Here is a 27,474-nt window from a genome sequence, read left to right as displayed (position 1 = left end):
GCTGGGGTCACCGGTGTAAGAAACGCAAGGCACACCAGCAACTCTTTAACCCAGAGTTCATATAAAACCACCCAAAATGTACACGCTCTCATACACTTATAGCCATGCCTATTGCTCATCAGCTCCATCTCTTACTCACCTGATTGTGGTTAGACACAGTCTTCAACATGGAACATGCGTTACTCATAGATACAACCCCATTTCCAAAAAGTTGGGACGCTGTGCAAAATGTAAATAAAAACAGAATGCAATGATGATTTAAACCCTATATTTAATTGAAACAAAGACAACATATCAAATATCGAAACTGAGAAATTTAGTTTTTTTGAAAATACATGCCCATTTTGAATTTCACAAATTTGGGACAGGGGCATGTTTACCACTGTGTTTCATCACCTCTTCTTTTAACAGCACTTTGTAAGTGTTTGGGAACTGAGGAGACCAATTGCTGTAGTTTTGAAAGTGTACTATTTTCCCATTATTGCTTGATATAGGATTTCAGCTGCTCGTATTTTTCATTTCGTAATGTGCCAGATGTTTTCAATGGGTGACAGGTCTGGACTGCAGGCAGGCCAGATTAGCACCAGGACTCTTTTACTACAGAGCCGTCCTGCTGTAAAACATATAGAATGTGATTTGACATTGTCTTGCTAAAATAACCAAGGCCTTCTCTGAAAAAGATGTTGTCTGGATGGCAGCATATGTTGCTCCAAAACCTCTATATATCATTCAGCATCAATGGTGCATGCACAAATGTACAGGTCACCCATGCCATGCACACTAATGCCCCCCCATACAATCAGAGATACTGAATTTTGAACGATGATAACAAGCCAGATTGTCCCTCTTGTCTTTGCCTGGAGGATGCATACACACATACATACACAGAAAATGATTGGTTGATTTATTGGTAAGTTGACAGATAGAAAGATAGATAGATAGATACATACATACATACATACATATATATATATATATATATATATACATAAGTAGATAGTTTCTAGATAGATAGATAGATAGATAGATATGTATGTATATTGAGTATTTTATCGTGGCTTAGAATATGTCTTAGCCAATCAGGTTTTAGAACAAGAACTATCATGTTTTAACACAGAAAAGCAGAACAGTACCACTCTAAAACACTTTTCCCCTCAATGCTTTTGCACAAAGCCCCTTGCTTTCAGCGGCGGACCCCTGCAGAGCAGTTAGAGGTTAAGTGCTTTACTCCAGGCCAAGACAGTGGCTGCTATAGACTGACCCCCTGACCTCCACAGTCAGAGCTGAAGTCTCTTATTGCTGGGTTACTATCACTGAAAATAAACATTGGTGGGTTTAGTGAGTTAACACCGTTCTTCTGCCTCCGCAGTGGGGGGTCGATTTAACTGAGTATGTGTATACTATGTAGTAAAATTAGTTCACAGCTTCACGTCCTGTGCTCATACACAACTTTAACCATCATAGGTCCTCCATTCCATATACGGAAGACCTATGATGGCTGAAATTTCTTCTTCAGATATATCAGTTACAGCTCATTGAAAGAAGCAGTGAAATCCTGCTGGGAAGATTCTGAATATGCAATCCACACCACGTGTTTTGAAGTGTAAATAATTTAACAGATCCCGCAAATTAATGCACAATTACTGTTTATTTGCTGAACTTAACAAATTCAGCCTGTGCAAATGTTATGGCACACTTCATATTTTATATTTTCTTTGTCCCAGTATGTTAAACTCAAATAAATAATTTTTTACATAACTTATTATATAATTAATTATATATTGTTGTAAGTTGATGTAAATACTAATGTTGTCAAAGTTAAGGCTATAATAATGCTGTAATAATGTGGTAATAACGCAGTAATAATGTGTTAATGTTATAAATTATTTAACCTACTAATTTTTTTAATGTTATTAAAACATTTTCCTAGTTTCGTCCTCTAAAACCATCTCTAGATCCATTCGGAAGATTTGTTCCTCTTCCACTGATGCTCGTACTCCTCCCATTTGAATACAGCTTTTAAATAGCAGGTTACTTTGATGGCTTGCTTCAGGAAACTACTTATTTACAGCTATTGCAATGCTGTGAATATGTTTATCACTGAAGTACATTATCACTGAAGTATGATTTGCAATGAAAGCAATTCTTTGTGATTAACTATACAAAAGAATGCAATTAATCACAATTGTTTCGCCCAGTAATTACATATTAATAATGAATAGAATGTCATTTGAATGTACAGCAACATTAAAATAATAACACTAGACTTTTAAGGGCTAATGATAAACATCACATGAAACCTCTGCTCACATACTGGAGCTCCAAAACTCATTTTTACTCACACAGTGTTCTGTTATAGAGCACTTTTCTGTTTGTAGAGGACTGGGCAGTGAAAATGAAGCCTGCATAAACATGGTTGGGGAGGATAATCCGGCTCCACATGCTACACTTTCAGGGCCAGATCTGTTTTCATTTTACATATTTTTAACTGGAATATTTCACAGCAGTCAACATTTACCATGGTGTTATCTGTGTCCACACGCCTCACACGAGCCTGCCTTGCATTCCTTCTGACCAGCATAAGCCCCTTTTTTCAGGATGCCCTCCACACACTGTGAACTTGACCTTTGATTCCAGATGGTGTGGTTATTGCCATGGAAATTGTGCATCCTGACTAATTTTGATATTTGAGTATGTGTAAGGTTTAATGAATGGGTTAATCATGGAGGAAAACAAAAACCATGCAAAAAATGAAAAAAATGTAATGCAGCTGAAATTATTGTAGAGCTATAGGCTGATCTTTTAAGGTGGCAGCACTGGTGTTGCACAATAATAGCATGATGCAGAGGAATACATTTCAACATGTGTTTTATCATTCAGCTGAGGGAAATTATTAGGTCAGGGGTGTGTTCAACTAAAACTTGCGAAGGTCCAGTTACGTCAAAATTCTTGCTTAGATAAACAAACATTCTTAGATCTGACAAACAGATTAACATAAGTGAATGATGACAACTGATACCATTAAACGTTTAACCATTACTGATTAGTCCAACTAACTAATAAAATAGGTAAAAGATGTCAAATATATTTTGATAAACTGTTTTATTTGTTTGTTTTGGGGGATTTTCCTACTCATAGCCAATTCCACCTGCTAGCTAGGTCTCCACCAAGAGGTGGAAGGCTAGCACCTGCTTTCTCCAGGTCATGTGAAGCTCCACTGCATCTTTTCAAACTGCTGCTAACACAAAGTCATAGGATAAGTCACTGATAACTGCAAATTCTGCCACGTTAGCTAACAGATCACACTGTCTAGGGAGTGGCAGAGGGAGACTGATGACCATCCTGCCCGCCCAGAGAGACCAAAGCCAATTGTGCTCTCCCAGACTCCTTGCTATAAATGAGATAAACTGTTTTTAACATACTTTTATAAGCATTTTAAAATTGTACAGCCATTGTCTGTTGTTTATAATAAATAAATATATAAATAAATTCACAAATGCTGTTGGAAAAAAAGAAAAATGTATTTACATCTCTTTATATCTATATATGTCTTTAACAATAGTTGTCTACAGGAGAAAAAGCCTTTTCGTAAGGTTAAATAAATAAGTTAAAAATTAAATTCAGCATAAATAAAAATTCATAAAGGCTTTTCTTGTGCTCTTGCATTGTCAGGGAATGGATGAGCACTCTGGTGATTTGTTCATGGTTCTGCTTAACGTTTTCACGTTTGATATGCACCATGGACTGATGAGATGAGAAAGACTTCTTCATGTATTACAGTCCTGTTCAAACACAAAATTGAGTTGTTGATCTGTATACTTCTCTGTCAGTGTAATGAAACATAACGAATGCACAAATAGTGACATCAGTTTTCAAATACTGGCGCCTCGAACAGTTAACCGAGTACTCTGCGCATCTCTAATGCAGAGGTGCTCCTAAAGGTGGTCAAAAACATGTAATAACAGTGGAAAGTGGAGACATTTGGTCTGCTTTTCCCTGCCCAGATTTTCATTCTGTGCCACTGCTGTAAACTGTAAAGAAGACGTGGAGAAGCAGTACCTCTTACCATCTGGCGTAGGAGAGGAATTTTCCCAGAAAAACAGCTTGAGTTGTGTAACTGTTGTTTTGTGATGTTGCTCTTTGCCCGTCTCACTTTAAAACCTCTTTATACAGTATATGTTTCTAAGCTAAAACCTTCTCCCATTGTATAAGGACTTCATGTGGATTCTATTTCTGTTCAGAGGAGAATAGAAGCACATTCTCTACTGCACTGATCCATCTGATGGGGCTTTAGCCAGTGGCTGAGATAAACAAATGAAAGCTGTATGTAGATGTTGTTGATGTTTAATATTCATTGATTTATTTAATCTGACACCAAAAGAGTTACAGCATGTGTGTGTAGAACCAGGGCTTTCTGTGTGCTACTGTGTTGACTATCACTGTACTGAAGATGCACAAGGCTTCCTTTACTGTTGGGTGCACTGTGTGAGCCTATTTAGAGTGCAGGTTAGATTGGTAAGCACTTATTATTGTTTTATTTTATTCAGATTTATGCCAAAATATGACTAATGTGTCTCATACTATTATTAATGCTTTTTCTTATTCAAAAAGGTGAGACAAACTAAATAAAAATGTACAGTTTTTCAACTTTTTTAGGTCACATTCTTAATTTATCAAAAAAACGTCATGTTATTAATTGAGAAGAGCAGATTAAACAGCAGAAATAATGGCATTTGTTTCTTTTATTTGATGTTTTTGATTGACTGTTCAGATTTCAAGTTACAAGTGACCAAATCTGAGTTGTAGAGTCTGTCTTGAGACTGTAGTCACATTTGCTGGCATATCCACATTGCTTGCCATATTGATGAAGCAGGCAACGTGATGTGTATATATATATTTATTTAGTGATAAAAGATGCCACCACATGCATTTCTGCGCATATCATTAATACATTAATACGTCAGTACATAGAAACACTGACCAACTGCATGTGTCTTTACAAAGAGGCATAATTAGTCCTGTTCATTTGGAATTAGTGCAGTTAGGATGTGAAACGTTAAATAAAAATCATTGTGTAATCATCATATTCAGTTTTTTGACAGTGTTCTATTAAACGTGGTACTGCTGGGGTCTGTTCTAACTTATTAAACCTATATTTTGACTTATCAAAAGCATAATATCATGATATATATCATGTATCATGAAAACATTTTTAAGCACTGTGATATTTTACCATATCGCCCACCCATACACATACAAATGCTGACTAGGTAGAGGCAAACTTAAAAAAATTCTAATGATGATAACTGGTTAAAAGAAGGATCACACTGTATTTCCCAGCGTTTCAATTTTAATTATTATAGCATGAAAAGTATGTGTTAGTGTAGGTTGACAGACTGCTAACAAGCTACAGGCCTTAGCAGTGATATTCAAATACATATTCAATCCTTTTATTAAAGGAATCAATGTGAACTACAGCATACAAAGTAAAAAATGGTGGCTAAATGTCTGTTAAAAGCTTCGACTCTCCGTGTTTAAGCTGTAATATGTAAATATACACTGCTTACATTCTTGTCACACTTTCTGAACTGCAGTGCCCAAATGACATGAAATCAGATTTGAACCAGATTCAAAACTGCCTAATTTTTGTCATTCAGACTAGCCGTTCTGGTCTGATTTGAGCTGCCTGTTTAAACAAGACCAAAGTTAACTCGTATTACTTACCAGTATTACTTACACTGAACATATCCTTTGCGTAGAGGCTCTCTGAATAGAGGCTAACATCAGGATTGTTGTGTTTAGAAATGACTACTTTATACAGATACCTTGTACCTTGTTTCTGGCACACTTCTGATTTATGTGGCCGGTTTGTTGTTGACCTTTACCATCTTCGTGCTTCTCTTACCTGCATGCTGAAGAGCCTGGCTTATGTGTCAGCTACAGCACCTCCTAAACATGACCACTCTAAAACTGTTTCATGCCATCCTCTCAACATCACAAGACTGATTCTCACGCTTGCATTTGCAGAGGTAGCTGCAGTGTTTGTACTGGCCTCCTGACCCACTGTCCAGCAATTAGAGTACAACCCTGAAACAGTTACCAACACTCTAAAACAGATCACTACAGCTAATTGCAAATGAATATATAAGATGGCAGACGACTGGTCTGTACCCAGTAAACACAGAGAGAACATCACTGGAAGTCATTAAGGAATCAGAACGTTTCCGACCACAGGGAGCGAACTTAAATGAGCAGAACTTAGTGGAAACAGAGATGTTTAATGTCACACACAGTCATATATATATGCATAAGAGCTTGTGTGAGAACTTAGCTAGAACATATTCACCTTACAGTTGTATCCAAAGGTTTGAACTTCCCCTATGGGCAACAAACTTGACATTTTTCTCCTAATTTTATTGCACAGTTTTTATTTGTTTACTTCTGCACAAGCCATATTTCTGCACTCTTCTGCACATTTTACACAAACCACTATTTATTTGTGCATTACAATGTGCAGAAGTATGCTTTCTGTAGCACACTTGTGTCAGGCTCCTGTGCTCACAGTTCAAAACAATGCAGACTTCAGCTCACTGCCTCTTTAAACACACCTGATTCAGCTCATCAGCTAATTAGCAAGGCCTTCATGAATTGAATTCAGAGCGCTAGATGAGGGCAGCACTTGGGCCCAGAAGGTTCCCAGTTTGATATGCCTGCTGCACAGGATGTGTTAACTTATTCTCACCTAGAAAATCAACAAAACAGGTAATTTGGTCAGGAGCACCTACATTTTTGCAAATGATTATATAAAAATTAAACCAAATTCTATGTAAATCAGTAAGATTTTGGACTATATCATATTTCATTGCTGTCCAAAAACAAAGGAAAAACAACAAACATACAAATAAAAAATCCTGATACAGTGGTCATCATTTCATTTAACCTCTTAAACTTCACAGAGCTGTCACTGATCCAGACTTTAATTCCCAACTACATTAACTTAAGAATAACTCGAATAATTGAACGTTATGTTTTTCTGAGCCTATGTTGACAATGTTAGCATTTCGCAGTGTCATCTATGGGCAACTGGTGCTGCACTCAGCTTAATAGTGAAAGTCGTGGCAGAGAATTTTTCTACCACATTCAAGCTACGAAATTGGAAAAACATTGATGCCTCCAAATGGCTGTAGTGAGCAACAAGCTAGGCAGCTAACGTTAGTGATATTGGTGATAACATTAACATCTGTGGTGTATTTATGTCAGTGTTATAGACTTAACTACATGTATCTGACTCAATAATAGAGAAGTGCTACTTTATCACTGTTGACGGTGTGAGTAGCCATGTTGATTTCTTTAACTTAGTTCATGACACCTTCCTGACTTTCCAAATAGGACTTCCCAGTTAATGTTACAAGCTTTTGTTAAAACCAGCAACCTTTTCTGCCTCGAGGCTTTCAAAAACACTGTATGTGTAAAGCTGAGGCCTTGTCCTGAGAAATAAAAAAAAAAAAAGTTTTAAAAAAGTTTTTTTATTAACATATAATTTAACAAAAATAATGCATTCATTTTTACCCTCATAAACAAATAAAATCTCAGAAGACGTGTAGGTTCACTGGGCATTTTGAATAGTAAATGGCTTTATTTGTGATGTAGACACCACTGTAAAGACATGAGTCTCCCTGCAATGTACCATTTCACATCAAACCACTCTGATGGCTGTATTTAGATTTAAACCACTGAATTACAGACACAGTTTGTAAAAAAATCTGGAATTCCTCTTTAAGGGACAGAGTGTCTCATTTTTACTATTGATCCAAAGCTGTAATGCTCATTCTAAATAAACGTAGGTGTGTGCATGTGCTCTCGTGAGTACTGTGTTTACATGAACACGCCCCAGTGCAGGCAGAGGAGAGCGCTGCTTGGATCTCTGTCTTCGGAGAGAATAAAATTCAGCAGGCCACAAAGCATTTGTAGCCCTAAGCATTCTCTTTTATAGGAGAAAAAAGGCTTACATGTGGAAACTTATCAGATAAACTGGGATTAATGCAGACTTTTGATTCTCTTTTGGTTGCTTGTGTCTGTAGGGTTTATAAGAGAGCTGTCAAAACACAACAAGTGCTGACATTATAGTCTATGAATAATGGATTAGTGGTCCAATGCCCCAGTACTTAGACATGGGGTATATTATTTACCTCTTAAAAGGGCAATTCCACCAAATTTCTGTATGATTTGGTAGTTGTGATGTAAACAGTCATTCAGAATAGTCTGATGTGAAATACTCCATTCTACAGAAGCTTATTGAGTCAGAATTGTTCACAGTGGTGGTGATAGAAACCAGATGTCTGAAAAGTTTAATGAATCTGAAAGCGCCTTCACAGACAGTTATTACATGAATAGGCTCCAAATACACTTTGTATTTGTTTATGGTTGTTTTATGATAGTTTTGAAAAAAGCTTTGGCTGAAAATGTGTTTATAAAGTTATTCGAGGCAGGGGCTACATGCAAAGCGATGGCTTAATAGTCCAAAAAAAATCATATTTTCCACTATTTAACCATCATCAATATTACATATATAATTTCAGAAGACGTGTAGATTCACTGGTTGCTTTAGAAAGTAAATAAAATGGTTATATTTGTGCTGCAACTCCTGGTTCCTATCACCACTGTAAAGAAATCTGAGTCGGTAAGTTTCTCTATAACCAACCATTTTGCAGCAAACCACTCTGAATGAGTTTGGGCCCATAATAGCAGCAGGACTTTATAAAGCGTTTCTTGTGGTTGTGGTGTTTGTATATAAAGAAGCCTTTTTGTGTTTGTTGTGATGTCAGCAGCCACTAAATCCAGTGGTAAGCCAACTAACTCAGCGTTTTATGAATAAATTCCCCCCAGCAATCCTAAAAGTACCATCCAAAGCGAGCAGACCAACATTGCCTCGAATTAAAAGGAGCCTGCATGACAAATCTGTCTGGCGGACTCCATCATTGCTCTGTCGCGACACTGTAGTTGTCACAACACATTGTCAATCTGCTTCATATGTGTCAGCATCATTTTTCTGTGCAATGGATTCATCGCCTGTGTTCTCTCATTAGCCTTTGTTGCTGCCAGGCTGCTGTAGAAATGCACTCAGCAGCCCATAAAACATAGCTGCCACTGTATGCCACTCAATTTAATTAGAAAATAATTGCTATAGTCTATGTGTGTCATACACATCACTCTCGCTGGCTCTTAACAGCCACATATTAGTTGACACATGGAAAGTATCTTATTTTGTCTGTGGAATTTTGTTTGGAATGAAAGCAAAGGAAATTTGCCGTTGAGTGACTCGTTCTTGGCACAGGTGTGGGCCCAAAAGTGAAGCCTTTGTTTCGCTCCCGACTGTTTTCACTTTAAAACATTTACGGAGAGATTTATTAGCCAGCTCTCTTTTAGGGCGAGAGTGAATATGATGTGAAACGCTCCTCGTCAGCCCTTTTGCCCACTAAATCATACCAAGCGTGTATGAATGTATTTCCCCGCTGTGTATTTCTACCCACAAAGTATGCTCAGATATCCCGCTCTGTGGTGATTGATGTGAACAGCAACTCTTTTGACCAAAATTTACATATTTTGACCAGAGCGAACTTGATATGTATTAAATAAATTGCTATTGGAGGATCTAATGGACTGTTTATTTCTAAAGGGCTGCAGTCAATGCTTTAGAGAATATATGACTATAAACAAATAAATGTTATAGTTTTCTTTGGCTGAAGTGGTTTCTACCACAGGGCTCAATTTGGAGGGAGGAGTGCAAGGTGATGACATGCTCATTGTCAAAAAAAAAAGAAAGATAAAATTGTGAAATGACCATTCTCTGTTCCATCCTCTTCGGTTCTCTTAAGATATCCATCCAAAAGTGAGATTTACACACTACAGCAGTTCTTCAGGTCAGACATTCTGATCAGAGCAGAGGACATACATCTACAAACGAGGTGGTTATGCAGAATCATGCTTTCACTTTACAGTGTGCTCACCTGCTATCAGGGTTGCCAGGTCTCGCCAAATTAGGATAACTTGAAAGTGCAGTCTCGGGAGAAAATTACAAAAGGTTCAGATTTTAGTGGGTGGCTTTTAAACACACTTTAGGCTGAGATTATTGCTTGACCTGAGCTAAAATAGGCCTCTGGTTTTGCAACGTTGGACTTTTGTGTATGACATATGCTGTCCTGCTATTTTGCCATTGCTGAAACCTTGCAGAGCTTTGATTTTAAATTGAATGATTTAAGAAGAACTACAATAAGAGGCACACAGTACCCTGCACTTTCACCAGTAAAGGTAGTAATCTGTCACTGGGGTAGTACCCCTCTTATTACTGGGGTGGTACACTGTTAAAAATAGGTTCTGTGCAGGTACATTTTTTGTTTATCAATGTACAAACAATGTAACTGTACCCTCAAAGGTACAACAGTGTTTTAAAGGTCCAATTGTGTACCTTAGATAGGTTTTCCCAGGTGAAAAAGGTACATATTTGTAGCTTTTCATGATCTAATGTATTAAAACAGAACAATAATATAAAAAGCCTGGAGATGAGACGGGGTGTGTAAATTTGGTACATTTAATAAATATATTTTTAAGGAATTACGGTACAGTTATGTTCCCTGACTAAAGGTACTGAGATGTACACTTGAAGGTACGGCCCCAGTGACAGTTTAGTACCTTTATTTCTGAGAATGGACCCTCAGGGGTACGTCTTTAGTACCTTTAGTAAGGGAACATAATTGTACCGTAATCCATTGTAATTATTTTTTTAAGTTGTATGAACTGTTAATGGACAAACTTCTGATGTACTATAAGGAAAATCAGCCTTACCAGACTGAATCCCTGCTTTTTTTTTCTCTGGAAACTCTGGCTTTGGTTGCTCTTGCATTAGTGGATTATAGTATTTAGGGTGTAAATGATCAACACTTGTTTCTGTCTGACTGTATTTGGCAGCACAGTGGAATGGCTGAAATTCAGAGAGGCTCATGATCTGGCAGTGCTTTCGCAACTTCCATAACATGGATGTGTTAATGCGTTCAGCAAGGTCACTCAGAACAGGAAGCCCTGTCAGTCTCGGTGCCTGGATTCTATAAGACACGCGTGTGCATGGCTTGTGTGTGTATGTTTTGAAGATGATGTATGAAGCTCACATGAGATTGATTCTTTTTCTTGTACAAGTGCAAGCATCAGTTGGGAAAATGAAAAACACGGTACTGGACACAACATGTTTTTTCAATGAACGGCATCATATTTTTGAAGTACCTGAAAGAAAACATTGAGGTCCAATTGTGTACCTTGTGTACCAATGTCATTTCAACACGATATGGTTGGACTGAAACAGGAAAACTAAAACATTGGCTCATGTTACAACAATTTTCATGTTGGTTTATTATAAAACCACTTAAAGGAATTTCCTGCCCTGCAAACTAAACCTCTATTTTGCAGTCTTTAAAATTGAATTTGCCATTAATGGACAGTAATAATGTTCTATTTAAACTATGCTGGCCTCCTCTGTGGCTTCCTAAATATTATTTGGAAGTCTTTTGCTATATGTCGTTAAGTGACTTCTGCTAGTGACACAAGATCATTTCTGTGCAAACCCAAGAAAATCTTATCTTAAAGGCAAAAATATCTATGCTTAACCTGCTAAAATAATGTGTTTTGTATATAAGAAAGTAAAGTATATAAATATGACATTTAAGTCAAAACAGGTTTATCTTACACTAAGGCAGTCAAGCTGTAACAGTGAGCATCTGTGAGGCATGTGCACATGTGCGTGGTATAGATATGTGCTTGAATGTGTCTGGGAATGATCCCACTAGAACTAATAATCCTGTAATTCATTTTTATCCCTTCACTGAGCTTACTTTTCGTACAAACTTCTGAGCTTCCTCAGACCAGCCTGTAGCCTGCTCCATATTTTATGGACCTGCACCTCACGCCAAGGCACGAGTGTGTAATCAGTGAATGAGGACCACCTGCACACTTGTCTGCTTATCCTCAACTCAGCACAGGGCCGCACGGACCCCCATCGGCCTCTTTGAATTAGTCAGAGTGCCTTTCGGGCTTCACGCTGCACCATACTCATGACGTTTTCTAGAAGGGTAATTGTGTTCAGAGGAAAGCAAGGCACATTCACTGTTTTATATGGAATACTGATACCCTGATGCAGTGTGAAGGCAAAATATGTAAAGTGACTCAAAAGAGTTGAAAGAAAAAAAAAAAAAAACACTACCTGTTCAAGGCCACTGCTACCTGAACTGCATACGACCTCTTTTGAATGTTGGGACTATGGATAATCCAACTGCAAATCACCAAATGTTTGGGCATGTGTGAGCTCTGCATTGAAGACCAGAAATACCTTTTGAATCCCCCCCAAAAGAACATCAAACAAGTAAAATATACCTCCATACACCTGATTTAGAAACTGTTTGCTTAATGGTAGCTGGTTTAGAAAAGAAGCATAGTTTCCCACCAGCTACTGGAACACTTTTTTCTTTGCTTCTGGGGAAACAGAAGAAGCATGCATCACAAAATTCTTGCAACACTCCACAAACTTTCACAAAAAGGCACAACGGTGGCCGGATAATATTTCTTGTTTTGATTATGATAATCCATGTACTCAGGCATTTGGTCAGCAGTGGGTTGGAAAGGCTGAAAAGGCTTGTTAACCCCTTACCAAGCCATCTGCATGCCAGAAGGCCCAAAGTTTTATTACACTCTTCTATAACTTAGGAATAGCTCCATTAGTTTGCATTGAAGTCCCTGTAGTTACTGAATAATAAGCCTTAGTGTGTAATAAGCCTGGAATGTTAAGGGGTTAAGTACATATTTAAGGCTGCCGATCCTGTCTTCTAAGAAAACTTCTCAAACTGGTCTTCAGGGACCCCCCAGACAGGCCAGATTTTTGCTCCAACACATAGAGGTAGAGCCAAAATTAGGATTGGCTGGGGGTCCTTAAGAAACATTTTTAGGACCACTGTTCTATGTTGGTAGAGCCACAATCACAGTTACAGTTTGCATCTTCTTGCAAAATAGCTGTGACCAAGGTTCATTCAGAAGAAAAAAATTCTAGGTTTTGGTGTAGTTAGCAAAATAATTAACCCCAGACAGTAAATGCACAACAGTAAAAGTAGTTATATCGTCAAATGCAGCCTCCTGACTGCGTATCATATTTTTATTTTTTTAATATATCCAAACACTGCTAACATTAGTGTTTTTGCCAATTTTGGTCAGTGCTACTGGATGTGGGACCTTTCAGAAATCAGTAGAGCACAAAAAACTCAGCAGGCATGTTATAAGCCAACGAATGCAAATTCATATGACAAATTTCACATAATTTTGAAAGCAGATTTTATTACTGGAGGTCTGCAATAAAAAAACCCTCTTCACAATGATATCTACTGAAATGAGGTAAAAGTTTGCATTCAAAAAGCTAGTGTGACTTTAGCTTAAGGCATGTGAATTAAGGAAAAGAAAACTGTGCACATCATGGCAGCAGTGAGGAACCATGATGTTTATTCAGAAGATCTGTTTTTGTGCATAACTGATTTTCAGGATTCTCTGTTGTAGAAATTTCTACTAATTCCTATAATTCATTAAATCATTCTGCTTCTGGGTGCAGGTCCATTTGAGCTGAGCTTTACCAGTTTCAGTTCAAACACTCAGAAATTTGGACATCCATATGGTTGCCCTTCTCTGTTCTCCACTGTAAAGATATGACACCAAAGATTTTGTGATCAATGATAAGGAGTCTGACCTTCACAGTGTTACATTCCTAATGTTTGAACATGGAGGTCTTTGTCGTTCTTTACCTAGAGATGCTGTTCTATGGATACTTTTCACACTTCAATTGAATTAGAGTCTCATTACATTGTTGTGAAGTCAGATTTCTTTCTTGTCAGCTTGTATTATATCTGTAGTTTCATTGCTTTGTGTAGGTCTATAGTTGTGTGAAATCTCAGATAAGTAAAAAGAACATGAATGTTAACCAAAAAATGACAGAACAAAAGGACAAAAAATTCTCATGAGAAGGGATGTTGTAAATTTTCTCAAGTTAAGACTCAACTTGTCCACTCCACCTGCTATGCATCAGTGTAGTAGGATGCAATGTTGATTTTTTAAGTTTTACTACAAACTTCTATAACCTAAGAATCGCTTGGCCAGTTTGCATTGAAGTCCCTGTAGTTACTAAATAGTAAGACTTGGTATGTAATAAGCCTGTAATTTTAAGGGGTTAAGGCTTAAATGCAAACCTTTAACCTTTGATCTAAACCATTTCTCAAACGTTTCTAATTTCATGTCTGTAGGATATTAGCATTACTTGTTAAAACAGCTCATTTGACTGAATCCAACAATGTTAAAAATGTTATCTAGACATGCAATAAAATGCCATCTTGGGCTGCACAATGCAATGTTTGTCAACTGTTATTGGGATATTGGCCTTTGCAATACTGGTATTGCAGACAGCTATAATATGAAAATGAGCCCTCTAACTAATCACATTGGGCCTCATTCACCAATATCGTCCTAAGTTTTTTCCTAATTTGCTCTTGAGAAAGGTCCTAATAAATGTCCACGTCAGATTTATGACGTGTTCTTAAACCGCAGAATTATTTGTACCTTTGTGCTCTTGAATGTGTGCAGATTCTGTTCTTAACTAAGAACAAATCCCAAATAAGAAACATCGTTGAATGTCAGAATCTTTGTGAAAACTGCGTAAGTGGGTCTTAAGAAGAAATTTCCTCTTAAGAACGGTTGGAGAAAGAGGCCCAGTGTTATTTACTTAATGCTGTAAGCTTCCTGACCAGTCACAGGTCCTTTCTGTTTGTGTTTTGGTTAGTATTCAAGTAATCCAATCCAACTATTGTAAATTATTTTGGTCAGTATTATGCAGGCCAATCTTTAAACACATCACATTAGTGATTTGCCAGTGCGTCTTTTAACATACTGCAAGGCACAATTGTAATGAATAGCAACATAATTGCAGTCTTTTGCTCATTAGTTTGTATTATTTATTCACTTCTCTTATCTTTGCCTTGCAGCTAATAAATCCACATATCTATGACCCAAGTCAAGCACTGAGTGTTTGAATGTGCTTGAGTTATGTGTTTGGAGGTAATAATGGGACTAGCAGAGTAATGTGATACGTCTCCAGAGGAAGTGGCGGAACAGCCTGTAGGCCGTTGACGTGCTGTATCTAAGTGTGTGCCTAAACATCCTCTCGGCCTATTTCGCTTGCCACTGACCATAGTAATGACCCTCAAATGGCAGTGCCACCCAACATGTGGCACAGGAGCTGACTGTTCCCACAAACACAGACACTTCCAGTATCAACAAACACGTGGAAACATTTCACTGCAGGATGGCCCCTGCAAGAGGGCTGGGTAGTTTATCTTGGGGTCAAGCGAGTTAATACACAATCATGCAAAGGAGCGCTCTTAACCTTTAAGCCCACACACTTACACATGACTGAACCATTTGCATATTCTCTGAAGGATTCACATGTATCTAGAGTTATGTCCTTTTTTGGAACTTATCACAAAGATGAGAGGATTGTGCAAAAAAGTGGGTAGAAGTATAACACATATGGCTGATTATATAATGTACTGCTTAATTTCTTTTTTTGTGATCAGATGTTTGTATTTTCAGGGAAAAAGCCCTAAGACATTAATATTAAATATAATAGGCAGAGTACATGTTGCAAAATGGACCAACCAGCCCCTCACACCAGCCCCTGCCCTCATTACACCTATTAATAAACTACAAAATACAATGTTGTACCCAACACACCAATATAATACATGAATATAATATAATACCAACAGCAATAGTAATAGTAATGCTACAAATAAGAATGCAGGTTTTCACAATAAGTCAATAACCCTCTTTCCTAACTGTCTAATGTCCCCCCACCAGCACCACTCTGCTTCATTTCCTAAAACTTGCTGAGCCACTTGTAGCAGCCAGTTTTTGCATTGATTTTCCACTAACTTTTAAAAAATATATATTTTTGAAGAAAATGTACAAAATAAAAAGATTATGGCACATATGAAAAACCACTAAGGAGAATTTCAGAACTGTGGTTGAACGACCTTTGTGTGATGTGGTTTGGAATGGCTTTAGAAACAAGCAGCACATTTACACCACTATACACTGTTATTTAGCACTCATCACACTCATAGACGTTCCTCATCTATTCGTAAATGGCCATGTTTAACTTCTCAACAGTTTGCAAAGTATACCTACAAAGTACAACAAGCCCAATACAACCGTTAGTGGTTCCCTCAGTCAGCAAACGGACAATATACAGAATATGTAAGATATGCAACAAGCTGAAGATTTTCCTGTTGTATTGTGAAGAAGCTGATGTTGATTTTGATTGTCCGTTTACTTTCATGTCTTTTCCAAGAAGAAAATGTTGGCTGTCACAACTATCAGGGTTTTGTCAGTTGTATTCTGATTGGCTATTCACCCTTTCTTGTTGTGTTTTAATCTGTCTGATAGGAATCACAGTTTTGCAAGCACTTTGACGAGTATGTTAGAGTGAGATATAAATTGAAAAATGTGCTTTTGTGGTTTTTTTTGTGTTTTTAGGTCATTTTTACTCAATAGAATCATGCTTATATTTAAACTCTGCAGATATTGCAGTACTACTCAAGTTTTATTATTAAGTTAGGGATGGATAAAGTCTTGAAAAGCCCAATGGGAAATTGGTCAATAAGGAATTGTTGGTGTCTAGGTAGGTACAGCTAAGTGAGCACTCTTATCGGTTATGACTTCAAGAGTTGAGGAGATGTCCCAATGAATGATTAACCATCAGCATAATTACAAAGTAACACAGGAATCCACCAATCGATTTTAGAAAAAATGTCACTCTAGGCCTTCTGGAGGTCTTTGATACATCATTGACTGTAAATACAAATGGCAGCCTAATCAGTTAGATGTTAGAAATGGAAAACAGTGGCTGCAGCTCTGTACTAGAGCTCACTACTGAAACAGTCACTGTGAAACTGCTACAAGATACAATATGTGGTAATATGTTTCTCACAAGCATCAAGTAAAACATGTAATGGCTTTTAAAAGCTTTTAGAAGCATCTGTGTTTAATGTAGAACTGCCAAATAACTTTAATATGAAATGCCGTTATCATTAGCATTATAATAGAGGTGGGTTTTTCCTTATGCTTTGACAAAGTTTTGACATTTATGGTATGAATTACAGGCTTTGCACTAACGGTCATGGGTTGCCACTAGCCACCTCAATAGTTTAGTGGTTCAGGAGTTAAATACTGGTGATTACTAAATACAGGGATGGAAAATGGATTCAACGTCCAGATTTGAAGACCTCTGATTTAAGGTATTACATTTAACATTTGAATCAGTGGGCTACAAAGACCAAAAACTCATTTAAACATGTTGTAGTACAGTGAGTTTCTCTAAAGATGTACACAAACTAAGTAAAAGTTAAAGTTAAAAAGTTAAAAGTTAAAAGAAGTTGTTACCTTTATGTGTTCAGGTGGTAATTTGGAGCCATTAACTAAATGCTAACTCCAGTTCATACTGCATCTAACGCATCATGGAGTTAAATAACATTTGAAAATGCTATTTCCAGTTACCTACCTGTCCTCTAAATGAAACTTACTTCCTACCTCTGATGTTGCTGGTCTGGTTGCAGCAGTATTTGGCACTAAGGCAGCTGGTGGGTTGTGATTTTCTAGATCATGGGTGTTGAGTATCCTATTAGAACATGCTCCCACACCAAAAAAGTTCAGTAAAGACTTTAACCACATGTTAAGACTCCCTCAAACACAAACAGACTTATAAATTCAATTTCCCTCCAACATAGTGCTTTAATTCATCTCAGCAAGAGAGATCTGAGAATAGTATAGACGTTCCATTCCAGGATGTGAGAGTATCACGTTCTGTGTTTTCATTTGGACCATTATTGCAAACAGTCGCGGGGCTTAATAAAGAGAAGAGCGGACCCCCTCTCAGTGGCAGAATGTAGACGTCCCATGTCTGTCTCTGAATCGCTTGTTTTAGACAAACTGTCACAGTAGCTAAATCAACTCAAGAACCAATGCAGGAACCTGTGTCCTGTGTGCTTTAAATAATAATAATGCACTTTTCTCATCACTGGACATTAACGTCCTGTGACATATTGTGAGACAAATGTGGAGACAGTTGGACGCAGGCTTTTGGGTCCAGAGTCAGTCCTACTACATCATGAAAAATCATAGGAATTATTCAATACATGGAGTATAATAGTATTGCTTCTATCATCTGAGCTTATTATCCAAATATATCATAAATACACCTTTAAACGGCTCATATATTTGTCTTGTATTCTGTTTTTGTCCCCTGAATTCCACTCATAATGGACTGTGCCTTCAAGACTAATATATGCAGATGACCTCTGTTCTGATTGGTTGCCTTGTTGCTTCATTCTAAAAGCTGTTCTGGCTGAAATGCATGGAGCAAACTGCTAAATAGAGATGGAAAAATAGGCTGCAGCCTTTCGTTTTGGATATATGGATCTTTTGGAGGGCTGCAATGATGTATATATTAATTATTTTTCCACTACAGTCACTCCAGTAATTCTGCTACAGACTGTCTGCACTTCAGTTTGAGTGGCTGATGCTAAACCAAACTGCTATAGGCCGAATAGGTGGTCATATCTACAATGCAGTGAAAATGTATTCAATTCTGATTTCTCAATTTTTGCATATTTTTCAGAGTGAATTGTTCCAAATCTCCAAACTAAATATAACATAGACAAACTCAATCTGAGTGTTTGTCTATGTTATATAAAACACAAAAACAGTGTTTAAATGATCATTCATGAAGGCACATTAGAACCCTAACAATTATCTAAGGTACTACAGGCCTCGTTTGCCACAGATAAGATCAGTGTTCAGAGTTTGACCATTAAAAAGGGACAAAAACGGTTTCCATGGGAGAGTTGCAAGGTGAAAACCACAACATAAAGACTCATCTCACTTACCAAAAACACCTTGGGAAGCATTTGGTTGTGGTTATTGCTGCTAAATTGGCACAACTATTTATTATTTTGTTGGGAGCAATTACTTTTTCACATAGGCAAAATAAGTGCTGCGAAACTTTTTCCCTTAATAAATGAAATGATCTGTTTATTTAGCGTAACAAATATGCAAAAATAGAGCCAATCAGGAGGGGCAAATACTTTTTCACAGTACTGTACATGCATTCATGGTTGTGATGTCACAACCCTCGCACATTCAAAACAGCCTGCCTCTACAATTTAGTTTCTATATATGGACTGTATGGACTAAGAAGTGCATGGCAAGTTTTAGAAGCTTTAACAATGTTTACATTCTACATTAAAGTATTTTATTTGAGGAAAACAAGAAAAAAATAGTTTTTCTATTATGTGCGATCTTCTAATGGAGAGTTCTAGCACACAAAAATAAATATGACACAAAAAATATATTGGTGGCTCCATTCCCATACCCTTTCAAGTGGAATGCATGTTGGCCCCCAGTATTGAGCCATCACCACCGCAGCCCCTGCCTTAGCCAGCAGTGTTTATGACTGGGGCTCAGGAAGGCGTATATTTTTACCTGTGTTGTAGGTTTGGGGGGGTTTGTAAGTGGACACCGGCCAGTGCAGTGAGCCAGTTTAGCTCAAAGGCAGTTCCGCCCACAGCTATTTTCACTATGTACGCAGAGTGGCAGTTCCTGTGTGATCGTATACGTACGCTGGTACATACATCATTATGATAGCGGCAAGGGTAAAGCAAAGGACAGAGGCCTTCAGCAGAGAAAGGTCAAGCAGGGAGGGAATGAGGATGAGGAACGGGAGTCAGAAATATGAGTTGGGGTGTGTTGGGATCAGTACACAGCACGAAGCAAATGAAGAGAATGATGTCTGACCAGGAAAGTGGGGCAGCAAGCTGGTGAAAATCAAATGTAATATGAAAATATGACATAATATACAGCAATGTTCATTAAGTAATTTTATTCATTATTAATAATTATTACAGTGAGCAATGAAGTTTGGTAAGAGTAGGCTATAATGCAAAGCAACATATGTTTAATAACTTAATAACAAAATTTGATTGATGTTTGCTGTCATACATGTGTATATTGATTTATTTATTATTACATACATACATACATACATACATCATCTAAACCGCTTATCCTTCTGGTTCGCGGTGGGGTGCTGGAGCCTATCCCAGCTGTCATTGGGCGGAAGGCAGGATACACCCTGGACAGGTTGCCAGTCCATCCATTATTTATTATTATATTATACTTATTTTACTACAGCTTTCAAAGGTGGATTTTAGAAGGGGAGTTATTCAAGAATGATTTGAATTTGATGGAAGGTTATTATTGTGTATACCGACTTTGTTCTGAGTCTTCTAGATTCTTTATATTTTTTGCCACATTTTTGTCATTTTTTGACATCAAAACAAATGGAAGCTCAAATGAAAAAATATTAGTACAGAATATAAATGGAATGTAATTCCTTGTATAATAGTATATATAAGTAATTTTGGAATTATGTAATTAAGGTAGGTAGCATGTCATCACATGGCATAACATCCTGTAGTGTAATGTCATGTAGCATCACGTATCAGATCGCTACTATAGAACACAAACAATGAGAGTGCCGATAAACATCAAGTTCAGGTTCATTTTTATACTTTAACCATATAGATTTTATGAAATAAAACTTTTAACATAATTTGTCATGTTTGGAATCAGAAAAAAGGCCACCACACTGAGGTAAGAGACCTTTAGCATTTATCTGTTTATCTCAAAAACAATGGCATCTGGTTTGCGGTGGCCTTTACATTTATATAGCAACAGCAATGATAACTGTTCTAAGTGCAGAACTTAAAGCCCATTTTATTAAAGTGCTTGTAGGTTCTGTTCTGATTGGCTGCCCAGCACTGTCTCAATCAAAGAGCAGTTAGGCGGAAACTTACCCCCTCAGCTTGAATAGGTGGGGCTAAATGGGTGTAGGTTGAAGAGGTGGATATATGTGAAAATGTTGGCATCACAAAAACAAATAAAGAACAAAATGAGTGAACTAATTTTTAAATATGGATTTCAGTGTTTACATGCTACATCAAATTATTTCCCTTTTTTTCACGGTTTTTCATGAAATGGGTCATTTCATATGTTTCACTGGATGTGTTGGAGCACTAAAGTGTGCAGTGCTGCTGCTCTATGATAAGCTGTGTTGTAGAGATCCAGAAGGACTAGAAGGCTAATGCTGAAGGGTAAAGGGTAAAGTTCTCTTTCCGGCCCATCCCATCCCCCCTCTCTCTTTAAAGGGGAGAAGGCCAGAGCAGCAGGAGCTGATTAGCTTACAACAATAACAATCATGCAAACGAAGGGAGCGTGTGCTCGTTACCGTCCCAGTGGTCTCTGCGCCCCATCGCAGATATGGTTCCTATTTCACACTCCTGCAGAAGGAAGGGAGGAGGGACGGCCACTGGAATTGATTTAGCAGCACAGGTTAATCTGTTAACTACACCAACATAGAAGGTGCTGAGCTATTGATTGGCAGATAGAGGTGTCATGTAGGGATGTGCGTCTGACTAGAGCAGAAAATTTCTAATTGCATTTTTTTCTGACCAGTATTGCAACTACACATTTAATACAATTTGTTCTAGAAATTTAGCTCCAAGTTTTTCTCCCCAAGAGACAAACACTGTTTTTTTAATACTGAATGTGGTGTGCCAGACTGCCGGTGTAGAAACTTTACAATATGAGATTAAAGTTCCCCACTTAAAACAATGTTAAATAATGTAGGATACAAAGAAAATTGGACCTCTTGCGATTTGAAAATTGCACTTTTTCAAATTGTGATTTTAATTTAATAAAAATGAATTAATAATTCTAAGCTAATTCTGGATCATTTTGATATTTGAGTATCAAATAATGAGTTAATGAATAGATATTCAGTTAACTATGGCAAGGAAAAGAGGACAATGTCAGATTGCTCACTGCAATTCACTTTTACTCCAGTTGGCAGTGCAAGTGTTGGTGTTTTATTAAAAGAATACTAATGAAAAATAATGAAACACTGTTCAGCAAAATCTTTATTAAAGGTAGACACATTACACTCTTTCATGCCACATTCAATTCAAGCTTAATTCCAGACAAGATTCCTGTTTTTTGGTTATCTTTGCTGTATGCTGTGTTGTGTTTTAACTATGAAAACAGTCGTATGCAAATGTTTGAATACCCCTGTTCAAACTACATGTTTTGTTGATTTTCACATCTTCTACAGGTAACATATAAAAAATGTGCCAAAACTTTTGCACGGGCCATATTTTATGTTTTATTTTCTTTTTTTAATATTTCAGATTAAGCAAATAAACAGTAATTGTGCATGTGCAGAAGTGTGTTCTCTTTACACTTTGCACTTTTTTTTCAGTTAGAAAATCAAGGACACATCTGATGGGGGTGCCCAAACTTTTACACAGCACTGTTATGTAAAGGTTCAAATATATAACACAAATGTGTCAAAGTTTAAAATGTAAAGGGGTTTTATAAAGATTAGCCCAGATGGTAACTAGATGGTAACACTTTATTTGAAGGCTGCCTACAAAGTGACTTAAGTAACTAAAAGTGTTGAATAACATATTAATAAAGCAATGCTTGAATATTTGTGAACAGCTTCTGCAAGAAATCAGATGGCATAAGATATCTTATAAAGTAAATGACACTGTACTGAGGCTTTAATCTAATGTAGTGGGTGTTTGTCCCATTGATTACACTGTTACGAAGCATCGTTCCTGAGTAATGGTGCTTATAATGCAGAATTCTACTGTTTGTCTGTAAACATGCTGTTTTCTGTTAATTTCAGGCCCTCCAGGGAAGCGTGGGAGAATAGGCAGACGAGGAGATCCTGGTGAGTTTTAATCTGTCTCACTCTCCACTTCCTTCTGTGACTGTGTTTCTTTCTGGCCTCATTCTGATTCACAGATCTTTCACTTTGAATTAGCAGTGAACATCTGGGTTTTCACCAGAACAGTTTCTTAATGCGTTATTTAACATGGTTCATTTTTCAAACATTATTCCGAGTTAATTGAATCAGAAAGTGACTGTAAGGATCTGAGTCAGTTGGGAGTCATGTGTTCTCTTGTCTCGCACTGATTATGACTCAGTGTCTCACACTGCTACAATGACAACCAACTTAACACAACATACAGTCACTCGTTTTATTTGTCTTTGACTTATGCAGCGTTTAAGATGCAGTGCAAGTGTAAATCCAGAGGTTACACTGAGGTCCCAGACATTTCTATGAATAGTGTCGGGCAGGGCTGGAGTGGGACTTGTTTTGAGACTAAGAGTTACATGATGCAAACCAACTGACCCCAAACTCTTCCTGTATTTCTCCTGCTATATACACACATGCACACACACTCAGAGTTGCCTTCATACAAACTACCTTTTTTTCCTGAAATTTGCACATTTTCATTGTCATTTCTTCATTTCTTAATCTTATTTATTATTGATATGCTACACTGAGATAACCAAGGTGGCTAGCTAGTGATAAAACTGAAAAACTGAAAACTGGTGAAAGCGTTTGTCTTCAACATGACATAATCTTTAAAGTCAATGTCTGTCAACAGTTGGTCAGTCATCAAAAAAGGCATTAATCTCTGTAGAGCACTGCCTACAGTGGAAGCCTTTATCAGATACCTGAATTTGATCTGAATTTAATCTCTGATGTTACCTTCTTAATTGAAATTCCACTTTAAAATGGGCAGCAGTTACATGCTATTAGCCATATATGCATCTGAACCCCACTGCTACCCCATTTAAGGTGGAACAGGAAATGAGAAAAAGAAGTTTCTTTTCATCTTCATCTAATCTCTGTTACAGTCAGCAAACAAGGTCTGCACCACTTGAGGTCAGGGCCACTGGTTTAACCTCAAATTGCTACAGATACACACTGGGATGTAACATTTTATAGTTTGTCTGGGCGTCTTGTACACATATGCATGAGTTTGTACACAAGCTCACAGTAACCGGCCGAAAACACGAGACTGGCCCACCAAGAATTCTCCCAGCTCACCCACTCCAGCTGATGCTGGGGATGTGGCAAGTCAAGGCAATAATAAGGAGCGAGGAAAACACTGAAATGTGCAGGGCAGTGGGTGTTCCAGGACCAAGGTTGGGAACCTGTGGCCTAGCAAGATGACTGCATTTGTGATAGTTTGTAATTCTTTAAAGGAAGCTGCCCTATTGCTTAAATTCCACTCAGCACCAAAATAAACCAATCATAAAGAATCAGTCAGGTATCTTTTTATTGCCTTTATTTCAAAACAGGTAGACCTGGTAGTCTTATCGTCATATCTGGAGCCCCCTCTGGTGGAAATTTGTAATCGCAAACAGAAGATGTTTTTGTAATGTAAATTGTGAGCAGATAAATCTGGGCAATAGGGGCTGCTGTTACAAAGTGTCCTCTTTGTTCCGTGAGTAGTTCAGTGATAGATCAAGGAGTGTTATGAGTAGTGTGGCCAGTAATCCAGCCCTTCCAGTCGGACCTTCTCTTGAGCCTAAGATAGTGACATAATTCCATAAAGAAAAACTCAGACATTAGAATGAATTGGCTTTGCAAGATAACTCAGAGAAGGGCACAGTGTTTTAGCATATCGCTGCTGTCAGAACAAATCTAATCTCCAAAATGGAAAAAACATACTTTACTTTTAATGTAAGTCAATGGAACCAGACTTTTTTCCAAGTAATTTTGGCCCATTTAATTTGATCCATTCATCATGAAATTTACACACAATGTAAAGGGAAACGGGCATTTTCAAAACATGCCAAAAACTGAAAAAAGGAAAAAATGGAGATACAAAGTTTTGTTCCGACAGCAGCGATATGTTTTGTCTGCAATGCAATATTATTGCACAGCTCAACACACTTGGAGGAGAATACTAACTGCCAATTCTGTTTTGTCAGCTAATGAAAACCTGCATTGGCAACATTTATACATTTTTTCTTTCATGTTACAGATGTAAGCGAGTGTCACATCACGAGTCTTGCTTATTGATTTAGCATGGTGTACTTGCTCAGGCAGGGAAACAAACCCAGTCTGTTACAAGGAAGACAGTGGTTTTACCAACTATGCTACACCAACCACTAGCTGGCATCACCTTAAGTGATGGGGGAGAGGGAAGACCGTCCTACTCACCCAGAGAGCACGAGGCCAATGATCTCTTGAACTCCCAGCTGTTGCACAGCTAGAAATTTGACCATATGATCTCCTGATGTTAGGGCCAAATTTAGAGACTGAAAGACCTGAAATTTATGCAATGATAGGCTAGTGAAGGTTCTATGGCCCCTACCCACTCTTGTTTCGCAGTTCATGAAGTTCTTGACCACTCTGAGCCAATACCTGCCATTTTCAATAGCAAACATAGTGCTTACATTGTACTGAATCTCCCACACTCGCCCAGGCCTCTTTTTAATCAGATGTGATTAAAACCAAGTGCTCTCAGTTCCCACACGAACACAACAGCAGCTTTTCTGCATCTGTTTCCCAAAATGCGACTTCAGTCTTCTTGTTCACATGGAGGTAGTGACCCTACCTGTTTCAAAACTCAACATGGTTCTACTTAGCTTTACCCTGTTGCTGCTGTTTGGTAGCTAGAGCCATGTAGGTTTGATTTGAGTGCACAGAGATGGATGGTGCTGGTTCATTTTTGCCCCATGCCCACTGTCTCTCTGCTGCGCCATGCCTGGTTCTGTTTTGTGAGAGAAAGAGGAAATGTCTGGAAGCTGGAACACATTGTCGCAGACAAATCATGACGCAGATTAGAGAAGTCACAGGGCTCCATGAGAGCTCAACAAAATAAAGAGATTAATCACTTCACTGTGAATTACTGTTCTGTGGTATGGATGGAAAAGGCATTACATAAACAAACATAGCCATGGCGCTCTTTTACACCCTCTCTCGCCTTCTCTCATGTCAGACACTTTTTTATGAATGCAAGTTTGATGACAGAAGAACCACTAATTGCAATCTGAGCAGCATTAAAATTAGGCAGGAAAGGACAGATTTGGACAAGCAAAATACTGTGGAGCCCATAATGACTCTCTCTCTCTTTCTCTCTCTCTCTCTCTCTCTCTCTCTCTCTCTCTCTCTCTCTCTCTGTTAAACACTCTCTGAGAGGATATGTGCAGATCAGCTGTCCCTTGCAATGGTTAGAACTTGGTCTCATACTTAATTCACATGAAAGTGGAGGTCTGTCTTATTAGAAACACCTGGATATACATAAACAAAAATGTTGATTTATTTCTACAGCACCTGTTCTTGAAACCTTTCTGCCCTTTTACGGGTCAAACAGTAGTTTATCTTCTTTAAGATGTAGTTTATTTCTGTTCTTTGGCTTGGTGAACAATAATGGTGGTGTATCGTATTTCATTCATTCTAAGAAAAGGGAGAACAATATTTGGTCCCACTTTATTTGGACAGCCCCTGAGGGGTAATCTACAGATGTTCAGATTTTAACAAACCATTTGGAGAAATTCAGTGTCTCAGATTCTCAGCAGCATAAGGGTTAGGGTTAAGATTAGGAGTTAGATTTAGCACCAGGATCAGGGTCAGGACTAGATTATGGGTGGAGGTCAAGGTTGAGGCTAGAGTGAGTGTTATGTTAAGGAAACATTGTGGTAAATTGAATGGATGTTTAGTTAGGTGTAACTTAAAGGTAAGGCGAGTATGTACAACAAGGTGTGCAATCCTGGTCCTGGAGATCTACTAATCTGCAGAGTTTAGCTCCAAACGCCAATCATACACGCCTGAACCAGATTATAAAGGCCTTCATGGGCATGTGAATATTAGATCCAGTGTGTTGGATCTAAATTCTCTACTATGGTAGATCTCCAGGACCAGGAATATTAGAGCCAGTGTGTTGGCTCCACGATGGTAGATCTCCAGAACCAGGAATATTAAAGCCAGTGTGTGGGCTCCACAATGGTAGATCTCCAGGACCAGGAATATTAGAGCCAGTGTGTTGGCTCCACGATGGTAGATCTCCAGGACCAGGAATATTAAAGCCAGTGTGTGGGCTCCACGATGGTAGATCTCCAGGACCAGGAATATTAGAGCCAGTGTGTGGGCTCCATGATGGTAGATCTCCAGGACCAGGAATATTAGAGCCAGTGTGTGGGCTCCACGATGGTAGATCTCCAGGACCAGGAATATTAGAGCAGTGTGTTGGCTCCACGATGGTAGATCTCCAGGACTAGGAATATTAGAGCCAGTGTGTTGGATCCACAATGGTAGATCTCCAGGATCAGGAATATTAGAGCCAGTGTGTTGGCTCCATGATGGTAGATCTCCAGAATCAGGAATATTAGTGTAAGTGTGTTGGCTCCATGATGGTATTTATTATTATTATATTATTTAAATATTATTATATTATTCATTTGACCGGGGAACTTTTTCAG

At 38.0% G+C, this 27,474-nt stretch overlaps 1 protein-coding gene across 7 annotated transcripts in view; it reads left to right on the top strand.

Moving 5' to 3' along the window:
- si:dkeyp-44a8.4 (collagen alpha-1(XXIII) chain) overlaps window positions 1-27,474 on the top strand; it is a 202,357-nt gene that overhangs the window by 122,667 nt on the left and 52,216 nt on the right. For all 7 annotated transcript variants that reach the window (XM_036568719.1, XM_036568717.1, XM_036568716.1 and 4 more), the window contains exon 3: window positions 22,877-22,921. In XM_036568719.1, coding sequence (XP_036424612.1) covers window positions 22,877-22,921 — 45 coding nt within the window. The remainder of the gene's footprint in view (window positions 1-22,876; window positions 22,922-27,474) is intronic.

This window comes from Colossoma macropomum, unplaced genomic scaffold, assembly GCF_904425465.1.
Source record: "Colossoma macropomum unplaced genomic scaffold, Colossoma_macropomum, whole genome shotgun sequence".
NCBI lineage: Eukaryota > Metazoa > Chordata > Actinopteri > Characiformes > Serrasalmidae > Colossoma > Colossoma macropomum.
This window is presented reverse-complemented; position numbering and strand designations above follow the sequence as displayed.